This window comes from Myxine glutinosa, chromosome 1 (genome assembly GCF_964187855.1).
Source record: "Myxine glutinosa chromosome 1, kmMyxGlut1.1, whole genome shotgun sequence".
In the NCBI taxonomy this organism is placed as follows: domain Eukaryota; kingdom Metazoa; phylum Chordata; class Myxini; order Myxiniformes; family Myxinidae; genus Myxine; species Myxine glutinosa.
Window position 1 is genome coordinate 396,996,350 of NC_136261.1, and position 12,383 is coordinate 397,008,732.

The 12,383-nt window shown below is 46.6% G+C and overlaps 1 protein-coding gene across 1 annotated transcript in view; it reads left to right on the forward strand.

Moving 5' to 3' along the window:
- The window catches only part of LOC137416873 (uncharacterized), a 185,675-nt gene that overhangs the window by 96,400 nt on the left and 76,892 nt on the right, over positions 1–12,383 (forward strand). The window contains exon 3 of the mRNA XM_078770325.1: positions 874–1,231. Within this exon, the coding sequence (XP_078626451.1) occupies positions 874–1,231 (358 nt within the window). The remainder of the gene's footprint in view (positions 1–873; positions 1,232–12,383) is intronic.

A 12,383-nucleotide genomic window follows, 5' to 3' on the forward strand; every position in this document is an offset into this window, starting at 1 on the left:
ATGTGGTGGTATGGGTGAAATCTTGGAAAAATACGAAAAACTTTACCCCCATGTCTCCAAATCTTTACCCCTCTACATCAAATGGAAAAATAATATTGAGACATGGCTCATTGTGAAGTAGTATCCTGTCAGCCCTGACGGTTAACACCACTGGGTGACGGATAGCTGATCGGTCTTTACTCCGAGGCGATCAATTCGAAAATTGGCGGCACTTTTTGGCGCGTGGGACGGAACCAAAGTGCTTACCTGCATGGGGGTTTTATCCTTGAAACCCACAAAACGAATAAACAACACAACAAATGAAATGCACAACAATGAATTTAATGAAATGAAGCACGGCAATAAAATGAATGGTGAGGCAAACTGAAGCCTAATTTGAGATGTCTCCACCTCCAGGAGTGGTGTATATTTCGTTGTATATTTGAATATAGCTCTACTTGTACTGTTTATTATATCCACACATTATACGTGACACATGCTACACATAATATGCACTCAACACACACATGCACACATAATGTCCTATGAACTCGTTTTCATGTTTGTTTTATTGCAAGAGTAAATTATTGACACTGTTGGGAATTGTTTTTCCAGATAAACAATTGGGAAAGTTTCTCCCGTTGTTCGACACAGAAGATCCTTTCAGTCATCACATGACATGGACTTTTTGGCAGGATGTTGATAAATTTAACGGCGAGTCTAAAAGCAGCAGCAGCAACAACAACAACAACAACAACAACAACAACAACAATGGTGACAAGTGTACAACGATCGTGCAACATCAGATCCAAAGAAATGTGAAGCCATGCAGGGTTTCTCTTTCCAAGAAAGACTTCACCTCTTCATCATGTTTGAAAGAATGTGTAAAAATACACACAGGTGAGAAGCCACACAGGTGCACAGTGTGTCATAAAGGAATTACTGACTCTTCAGATGTACGTAAACATCAAAGGATACACATCGGTGAGAGACCCTACAAGTGTTCACAATGCACCAAGGCCTTTTCTCATTCATCACATTTCCATGAACATCAAAGATTGCACACCAGAGAAAAGCCCCACAATTGCTTGGTGTGTAACAAGGCCTTTTCTCATTCATCAAGTTTACTTCAACATCAAAGAATACACACCGGGGAGAAACCCTACAAGTGTTCCGTGTGCTCCAAGATGTTCAAGCAGTCATCACATTTACATAGACATCAAAGGATACACACGGGTGAGAAACCCTACAAGTGTTCTGTGTGCAACAAGGCGTTTAATCGTTTAACAAATTTATCTAGACATCAAAGAATATTACATAACTAAACTTGTAAAAATATTTCCAAGAACATGTGCGAATAGAAGATGCTTCTCATGAAATGGCAACATCTAGTCCATGGGCCAGACAGAAAATCGGTACCAAATTTGGGGCAAAACCTAAGTGGTATTGAAATGTTTATGGGGTCAGTATGAACAAATTAATATATGATAATCTTTCCACAGGAGTAGCTTAGTCCATTTATTTTCCATCTTAACATTTTGGCCAATTGTTGCTTTTTTGTAATTAAGCAAAGTCATATATCATGGAAATATTCCATTAAAAGCCATCCATAATAAGTTAATAATATTTCCAGCTCACAGAATATTTCCAAGAGTCACTGATTATGGTTATTTTACCATAATATAGGCTATCCTCGATATATCACTACCCATATTCGAATTCGTTGTAGATATTCAGGTTGTAGACATACCCATATTCAGATTCGTGGTAGATGGATATATTGGCCGGCTGATATCTGGCATTTTGAGGTTATCGGCATCGGATGATGATTGCGTCGATATTGCTGATATTTTAAAAACACACAAAACAAAAAGCTTTCCTTGCGGTGCGAGGAAGCTGGATCCTCCCCTTGTGTTTGTCGGTACTTGTATTTAAGTTTCATTACTTATTAAATTAAGTTAAAATATGAACTTAATGAATAATAATTAATTTTAATAAATTATAATTAGTATTAAAGTTAGTTAATTTTATTGTTTATTATAATTAATTGATAACATAATATTAATTTATAATTATTTTAAAAATTAATTAATTCGTTTTACTTATTATATTATATATATATTATTATTATTATATTGCATATTAATTATATTATTTATATACTTATATATATTGTTACGGACCGCGGATTTGATGTTATTTACCGAGCGGAGGTCACCGCGGCCGAACAGTTGCTCCCCGTTTCTTCCCTTTACACCCACCCGATTCACCCAGACATTGGCCAAATCGTGCTATGCTAAATCAATGATGGAAAGGACACGACGACTGGGATAGATGAAACGACACAAGGGGTACAGTTCTCAAGACCTCTGGAGGAGGGTATAATTACAGTGGTGGAGAAAAGGGGGTAGATTACAAGGCAGAGTGAGGTAAAGACACAGAAGAGATGGGCACTTAAATACAGTCTTATCTTAGCCCAGACAGACCACGGCCAAACGGACAAGGTAGACTTACACAGAGATTGATGGCAGGAAGGCACAGGTAGGTCGATGGCACAAGGTGCACCTTGGCTCGGGGACAGGATCAAGCACGGTTCAAAAGATGCAGGGAGGTGTCACAGTGCTCGGAGGGGACGTCTTGCTTTCTCTCAGCTCGGCGCGCATCTGACGTCACCTCCCTCTCACTGCGCATGCTCAGCGGGGAGTGACACGCCCTCGGCTGGTTGGTTCCGCCCCACTGGGGCCGGTCCGCCGCTTCCATTGGGTGCGGGGGTTACCGGGCTCCGCCCTTGACGAGGAGCCGACAGGGAGCCCCTGTTTGGTAACCCCGTCGAGCACATGTCCGATGGCGGCTCGTTGGGAAGGCCTGGTGCCCTCCCACCACCCATACCAACCAAGCCGGCGTGAGACGCGCACTCCTTGCGCTCGTTGTTGTTGTTGTTGCTGAACTGTGAGGAAGAGCTGCTGGGAGGTATTGGGAGGTCCTAAACTTCCTAACGGTGCCATACAATCACATTCTGGTGCAACGAAGGGTCAGAATTAATGGAAACGAATCCTTAACTGACATAGACTAAGAATAACTAGCAAGATGTCCTATAGTTGTCTTACATGAGATGCGGTGAACCTGGGTGCGACATTTAATGGGGGAAATAGGGGGAGGTCGGGTCTACAGAGTGTTGTTTACAGAAAATGGGACTAGGGAATGGGGGATTGGGGATAGTTGGGAAGTATTGAGGAAATAGGGGAATATTTACAAGCGGATATGGATGGATGCAAATCCCATATCCCCAACACTGCACCCTTCTCGACCTCAGGGCGGCCCGACCCGATAAATTTTTACCTACTTTAGTGTGGCACTCAGATGTAGTTCCCTCTACTATTAACTCAACCCTGAGTGCGACAGTTTTACAGATGTTCACAAATGAGTAAATATGTACCCCTGTGACGTTGCACCCTTCTCCTAACAGAAACACACCCACAGGATAACCGAATCGCGGAAAGCATCCTCAAACTAAACATACAGCGGGTAGGGAGCATCATTTATACAAGACTACACTGATATTTACACTACGATCCAGGACCTGTTCTTTGAGGAACACATGCATATGTTATGCATAGAGAGAGCACGCATGCCAGCATCGATACACCAACCCACGAGTGCCCTGTGGCCCTATGGCCTTTAATAATGTGCAGAGCACCCCGTCCAAGCACCAAAAGCACCACCCCATAATGCACAGTCAGCACCATCCGGTGCACCAATAAAGTGTTCAATAACAATGCACAATCAAGTGTCCATGGTCACCGGTGGTGTCGCAGCCGGCCGATGTTCTGCCGCTGGTCTTGCCTTCATGGAGTGCACTTGGCCTTCTGGCTTCTTTAGAAATAAAGAAAGGCGCCAACCGCGTCCATTTCTGAATTGTGGCTGTCAGGGGGGCCAACTAAAAGTGGTTCACCTGTATGGCATATGTGCCACGTTGACCCAGAGGTCCATCAACGGGTGGTGCTTGACCGCAAAAGAACTGCGGTCCATTGTGGGCGGCCACAAAAATTGCGGTCCATATGGTGTATCGATCCAGGCAGCAAGCAGCGGAAGTACAGGCCCACAACTGCGGAGCCAGCACCTCTCTCTCCTCTCTCTCTGCCCCAAAGCCAGATCCTCGGAGGTGGGAGACAAAAGAAGACAAGTCAGTAAGGTGGTAAGGGTGTAAAAGTGCACGCAATACAAGGTAATGCACACTGGGGGCACATGGGAACCAGGTGAGACAGGTACGTTCCTACCGTATGCCCCCCCCCCCCCACCAGGTAACCTACATTGCCCCTCCCTTACCCCTTACTGTATCCACAAAACACAACACTACCCATAAACATCTACTTTACACATCAACAAACGTCCCTACTGTCTTCCCCGTTCCTCCCATAAACCAAATTCGTCTTCTCTCCCTCCTAACCAATCAAATTTGCCATTTCCAACTCTCATCAAAATTTGCCATCTCCAACTCAACATCAAAATTTGCCATCACCAATTCATCATCAGTCCCTCCTCAGGAGGGAGAGATGGAATCACCCCAATGTCTCATCCACGTCATGATGCGTCTCACAAATCCAAACAGCAATTCTCCTTTCCTGCAACACAAAACAAAGGAAACACAGGTGTGGAGTCATCATCATCACCTCAGGTAAGTGGCTGCGTATGGTGCGACAGGTTCATCAATCCTAACTATTTCCTAAATGACATTAGCACACTTTACACTACCCGGGGTCTTTCCCTGCCAATCCATTGGCCAACTTACACTATGGGTTCTAAAAACCAATTCCCATTGACCAAACTGTTGTGCTTCTCAATTTGGGGTCTCACTCCCCTGATTCATCTCCCGGTGCCCTTGCACAATTTCTGGGCTGCGACGTGTAGCTCTCCCAGCAGGTCTACCCACATGCACACCTCCACCACTGTAGTTGCCACCCGAGCTTACCTAGCTCCTCACCCTAACCTAACTAACTGGGGAAGGCCCCACCTGGCTCTGTCACCCCACTCGGTGCCCTCTGGCACTGGGCCACCCGGGTCCGTCCTCCGGATCCTCGGGCCCCATCCACAACAACTACCGGCTCCCAGAGCCCACCTGCGGCCTCACCTGGCCGACATCCTCACAGCGGTGGAGTGCCCAAACCAACTACACACACTAACAGGCTACATGCCCAGCCATTTCCACAACACTAATGCACCCATCCAATCATCATTCTTCCACCCGCACCACAGATGCCAATATCCAACCACAATTTACCTATACCCTCTACCTAACACTTACACCACCCGCCCCGGGTATCCGTGATGGGGTCCACTCTTCCCCCATTCACACCTTCGCACCACGCACACCACTCCGTACCACTTACTCCAACTCTCTCCACACCACTCATTCTCTGCTCCATATATTCCACACACCTGTACTTGCACACCTGTGCTCTCATACTTGGTGCCGCCTGCACCCTCCTCTCCCCCAAGTGCATTCGCACTGATCCACAACACTCACTACTCACCATGACACTCATCCGCAATGCTCTCTCATTCATCACTTGTACACTCACACACACCTCAGAGCATTGCCTCACCGATGCCTCATTTGAAGCTGCTCACCAGCACTTCCATTCATACTGCATCATCTGCTCTGTTTACTCCCTTCTAAAACTCGCGCTCCTCCGTCTTCCCTTATACTCAGCGCTCCCACGTCATTATCAAACACTAAGCTACTACGTCCCCACTACAGGTACCAAGTCTCTTACTTAAATCTTGTCACCTATAGTCACCTCTAGTCCCTATCAATATAACCAAGCCCTCCCTGGCTCGGTTGTCATAGCCACCCCATAAACTATAGCGCATTTGCCCCCATTTGTGAGGGATGACAGAGTTGCCATCCCACCACATCGGGCATCTCCCACTACCAATTTTGCACATCAAATTTCAACAAATCAAAAATTTGCCAATCACTACCCATCATCTGCCAATCATTACTGCCAATCCTTTGCCAATCATCAAATTTTGCCTTTTTCTAATTTTGGGTCCAAAACACTAACCTCATCACCCGTCTACTTACTAGATCCTCTCAGTGCGCCAATTCACTTCTAAAGCTCGGCTTCATACAGCCGAACAATGAATGCGGGTTCTTTGGTGCCGGCGGCTGGATGCGTCCGACACTCGGTGCAGGGAAGGACGCTTACCCGGGCCGAGATCCCACGCACCACCTCGGCACGGAGCCATCCCATGGCCCGATCTCGACCTGCCGGAACGCCTCAACAAAAAGGGGTCGCCATGACGACCCTCCCTATCGGGCTGCCCGCTCCGCTTAATGGAGCATGGACGCGGCCGTTCAAAGCGTGGCCCGGCGTGGATCGCGTACGGCGGTTCTTTCGAAACTGCCGTGGTTCGGATCCCCGCTGGTCCTCGCGGCACGTGAAACCCGGCACGCACCGAGGGCCCGATTCGGCTATAAGTCGCTCTAACCGCTAACCCGGTTACCGTCGATGCCTCACCTGCATGCTTACACGCATATGCTACCCCTTTCTTGCTCATACATCCAGCTGTTTCCATGCTCCTCATCGTACCTTCTCCAACACACCCAGGTACACTCATTCCGCTCACAGACTTGGTCACACACCTGACCACCGAACACCTTGGCACACATTCGTCGCTCGCACACCTCACCAACACACCTCTTCGCGCCCCCTCCTCGGTCACCTCCTCTGTGACAATCACAGGTGTGCTCTCACTCGCACACCCAACCACGTGCCTCACTACCAACTCAAGTGTGCATTCCCACACACGCTCTACCATTCCAGGTGTGCATCCTTCCATTCCAGGTGTACATCCTCTCTCACCTGCCACCACCAACTCACGCTCCGTGCCACTCTTACTACTTTCACCACCACTCTCGACAGCGCACTCACCCTTACTCTCGACAGCGCACTCTTTCCTCATGCACCTGTCCGTTACACACCTTTCTCGCACACACTCTTGCGCACACTCTCCCGTTACACCCTCTGTAACACTCCCCACTGGCGTGCATTCTCCCTTACTCTTGACAGCACACTCTTTCCCTATGCACCTGTCCGTTACACACCTTTCTCGTGCACCCTCTTGCGCACACTCTCCCGTTACATCCTCTGTAACACTCATCACAGGCGTGCATTCTCCCTTACTCTTGACAGCGCACTCTTTCCCCATGCACCTGTCCGTTACACACCTTTCTCGCGCACACCCTCCCGTTACATCCTCTGTAACACTCACCACAGGCGTGCATGCTTCCGTTACATCCTCTGTAACACTCCTCACTACGCGCTTCCATGTGCTCCCTCGCACACGCGCTACGACCGACTCACTCTCGACAGCACACTCACTCCTTGGCACGCACTTTTTCCTCACACACCCCAGAGTCTGACTTTCTCGCACACCTCCTTTTTCGCACACCAGACCTGTCGCACCCTTCACCAACAGCCTCTCACGAACACCCGGGTCCATCTCGACCCCCAAGCTTAATAAATCACCTGGCGCATCATACACACGACCATATTGGTCACCACTTACACCGGGTCCTCTTTCTCTTCGCTTCTCCTCCATCACCTGCGAATCCCTCATCCGGTTAATGAGCACATCATCACGATCAGAACACAGACTTTGGACCAATTCTTTTACTTCCTCTTTTATCTCTTTCTTATCCCCTCTCCATCGCTTCTTAATTTCGCTCACCCCTTCTTCCACTTCTTCTAATTTCTGCTTCACCTCTTTTATTTCCCGGTGCGTCTCCTCAAGTTCGTCCTCTAAGGCTACCTTGACTGTTTGTATGTGCGTCCTCACCTGCCGGTCCTTCGTCTCCATTACCTCTGTCACCTCGTCCAACCTCGTTGTCAGTCCCTCACGTACCATCTGACATTGCCTCTGTGTCGCTATCAAGTCATTTTTAATTACCCCTACGTCCTTTTTCATCTCCTTCTGTGTCGATTTTAAACCCTCTATTACCGCTGTGTTCTTCTTTACCTGGTCCCCCAACTCCTTTTGTCCCACTGTCAGCTGTTCTACTCCCAGCGTCAACTCCTCTATACCACCTTGCAATTTTACAGTCCCCTTTCTCACCTCCCTCTCCATGCGCTCCTCACAGTGCCTCACCTCCTCGCGCACTCCTCCGACCTCCTCACTCACACCTCTTCTGATCTCCCCTCCCATCACTTGCATCTCCTGCCCAGATGCCACCCTCATCTGCTCCATTTCCTTCCTGTGAGCATCCAATTTAGTTTCTACCCCCATTCTGACCCCCTCTATCTGCTGCCCCATTTGCTTAACTTCCCTTTCTGCTTGGTTCCTCATGTCCCTCAATTTGCCTTCCATACTGTTTTCTAACCCCTCTAACCCCTTTTTCATCCCTTCCATTTGATTCTCTTGAGCGGCCATTCTGTTTTCTACCCCCGTTAACCCCTCCTGTATTTCCCCTAATCTATTGTCTAATCCCTCAAATTTGTTGTCTAGTCCCTCAAATTTGTTTCCTAATCCCTCTATTCTACTCCCTAACCCTCCGATCTGGGCCCCCATGTCCTCCCTCAATTTCTCGCTATTGGACCCCATGTCCTCCCTCAATTTCTCGCTATTGGACCCCATGTCCTCCCTTAATTTCTCGCTATTGGACCCCATGTCCTCCCTCAATTTCTCGCTATTGGACCCCATGTACTCCCTTAATTGCTTGCCCATTCTTTGTTCCAATTGTTCGCTATTCTGGGCCAACAGGGCCCCTATTTGCACCATGAGGACTTGCATGTCCATCGGCGGCACGGGTACAGCTACCGCAATCCCCTGCGGGGCGCCGACCTGTTGTTCGCGCTCCTCTTCCCCATGCCTAGCGCCGCCATTTTGCGAACCTGCCGCCCTCACTGCTTCGCTCTCCTCATGTCCCTCAATTTGGTCCTGGATCGACCCTGCCTCACTCTCCTCTACCGGAACCCAGCCGTCTTGATCTCCCATAGCGCGACTTTCAAAATTCGGGTTTTTGTAAAACAAAAGGAATTTCGGTACTTTATAATTTTGACCAAAATTTGTCTAGATGTTTTTGTTTTTTTTAAATTTGGTTCGGGCCTCGTATCCCACTCCTGACACCAGTTGTTACGGACCGCGGATTTGATGCTATTTACCGAGCGGAGGTCACCGCGGCCGAACAGTTGCTCCCCGTTTCTTCCCTTTACACCCACCCGATTCACCCAGATGTTGGCCAAATCGCGCTATGCTAAATCAATGATGGAAAGGACACGACGACTGGGATAGATGAAACGACGCAAGGGGTACAGTTCTCAAGACCTCCGGAGGAGGGTATAATTACAGTGGTGGAGAAAATGGGGTAGATTACAAGGCAGAGTGAGGTAAAGACACAGAAGAGATGGGCACTTAAATACAGTCTTATCATAGCCCAGACAGACCACGGACAAACGGACAAGGTAGACTTACACAGGGATTGATGGCAGGAAGGGACAGGTAGGTCGATGGCACAAGGTGCACCTTGGCTCGGGGACAGGATCAAGCACGGTTCAAAAGATGCAGGGAGGTGTCACAGCGCTCGGAGGGGATGTCTTGCTTTCTCTCAGCTCGGCGCGCATCTGACGTCACCTCCCTCTCACTGCGCATGCTCAGCGGGGAGTGACACGCCCTCGGCTGGTTGGTTCCGCCCCACTGGGGCCGGTCCGCCGCTTCCATTGGGTGCGGGGGTTACCGGGCTCCGCCCTTCACGAGGAGCCGACAGGGAGCCCCTGTTTGGTAACCCCGTCGAGCACATGTCCGATGGCGGCTCGTTGGGAAGGCCTGGTGCCCTCCCACCACCCCTACGAACCAAGCCGGCGTGAGGACGCGCACTCCCTGCGCTCGTTGTTGTTGTTGTTGTTGTTGTTGTTGCTGAACTGTGAGGAAGAGCTGCGGGGAGGTATTGGGAGGTCCTAAACTTCCTAACGGTGCCATACAATCACATTCTGGTGCAACGAAGGGTCAGAATTAATGGAAACGAATCCTTAACTGACATAGACTAAGAATAACTAGCAAGATGTCCTCTAGTTGTCTTACATGAGATGCGGTGAACCTGGATGCGACATTTAATGGGGGAAATAGGGGGAGGTCGGGTCTACAGAGTGTTGTTTACAGAAAATGGGACGAGGGAATGGGAGATTGGGGAGAGTTGGGAAGTATTGAGGAAATAGGGGAATATTTACAAGCGGATATGGATGGATGCAAATCCCATATCCGCAACAATATATATATGTATGTTATTAAAATTTATTTTATATTTATATTATTACAGTTTATTATATATATTTATATAATATATATTAATTATATTTAATTTAATTTAATATTAAGTTTCATTATTTATTTAATTAAGTTAAAATATTAATTTAATTACTAATAATTAATTTTAAATCGTATTAAAGTTAGTTAATTTTATAGGTTTATGTTTATTTTAAGTTGTTGTATTTGTATTGTAGTTTGTAGCTTGTGTTCGTTGTGGTATTGTCAATGTGGCTACTGGGGAATGTTCGTGAGAGCTTGCTGGGAGTGCTGAAAATGCCAAAGAGGAATTTAGTGTGGAAGAAAAGATGTCCAAGAAATTCGGATTCTGAGCCAACTCTTTATTCAAACCGCAACCATCTGACCCACTCGTTCTTGAAGGAAGTTTACATGCATGGTAGAGGACGGGTAAAAATAAAATGATGTTTACACGAAGACCCGTCCAGTGTAACTGGTGAGTGGGTCCAGACAACGAAGGGCATCACAGACCTGTTATTGCTCCATCTCGCACGTCTGCAGTCGCTCCTCCCTCTGAGAAGTGGCGCAAATGCCTAATGGCAAGGACGCAAGCGTAATTCAACACCTGGAGAATTACTACTGAGTTGACACGGTTCAAACTCACCCTCCTCCATTCCAAGCGCGATAGTTTTTCGTTAGGTTGGAGCCATTTGTGAGAAGAAGAGGAACAGACTGACTGGAGAAAGTGCACAGAAACTTTGTTTTCTGTATTACAACTTGCACCTCTTAAACTGGGATTACTGAACTCAAGCTAAACAGAAATGCTGCTGTTCACAAGTGCACGAAAACTCTTCCTTTGTTGAGGTTTTAAAGATTTAATTATTTGTTTTTGTGTGAACAATTTATTTTGTTGATGATAAATTTACTGATTTGAGAGAATAAGATGTCGAATGCAGACCTACTGCAGAAAATGCTGCTGTTCACACATGTGCCCAAAAACTTTTTATTTTCAATTATTCTGTGGTCTTTCCCAACTTTTTTGCTTTGGTTTTATCAGTTTTCTTTTTTATAAATATGAGTAGCAGACTAACTGGAAAGAAATGCTGCTGCTTGCAAGTGCAATGTACTTTTCTGTTTTTGAGTGAATAATGTACTGTGTTGAATAAATTTGTTCATTTAAGTTCAACAATTTTGTGTAATTTAATTTTTTTTAATTTTTTTTATTCTTCAATCAGATGCTTATATTTTTACCTTCGGTGCCTGAGGTAATCATGTTATCAAAACCCAAAAGCGATCACTGAAAACAAGAATGAAATACTCATGTACTCCCTGTCTTTCCCATCAAGCGCGAATATAGAAGACAAATCATTGTGACCAGATATCGTTCCCCAGATATAAGGACGAGAACGGCCAAACCTACCTCCACCAAGCTGAACAGTTTCCCTTTTGTATCCCACTGATCGGCCTGATCTGGATTCGGACATGGACCAAAATGTATGGGTTTGCTATTGTCACTGATCCACCTCATTCACCAAGTTTTATCATCATTCGTCCACAACCTTTTGATACATCGTGCTTTATATCAACTTTTTTGCTCTTTCTCTCAATGGTGAGGAATCGTATAAAAATATTATCTTATCCAGATCTAGATTCGAATCTCACAAAAATTGAGTCAATTCTTCCTTGTCACATACCCAACCTGTCCACCAGGTTTCAGCTGAATCCATCAATAACTTTTTGAGATATCTTGTTCACAAACAGCCAGACATGGTGAAAACATAACCACTGCCCACCTTTGCTGGTGGAAGTAAAAATATGGCATTGCTAAATGAGGTGTTCCTGATATAAAAGGGGAACAGGAGATGCTGCTGGGGAAGTTTTGCTGCACCTCGTGCTCTCAAAGCTTCATAACGGAGGCACCTGAAGATGCACCAAGTGTTCAGTGATCCAAAATACACCGATTGTTATTGTACAGATGATGAAAGCAGATTTGTGAACCACACCCAGAACCACACAAGAGGAAAACCATACACCTGTATTGTATGTGGTAAGCAGCACCACCATTTAAAAAAATCTTTTGGTTTGGCCACAAACGTCCCAAAACTAGATATCTTCGATCGCCCACAACTTACCTTTGGCCTGCG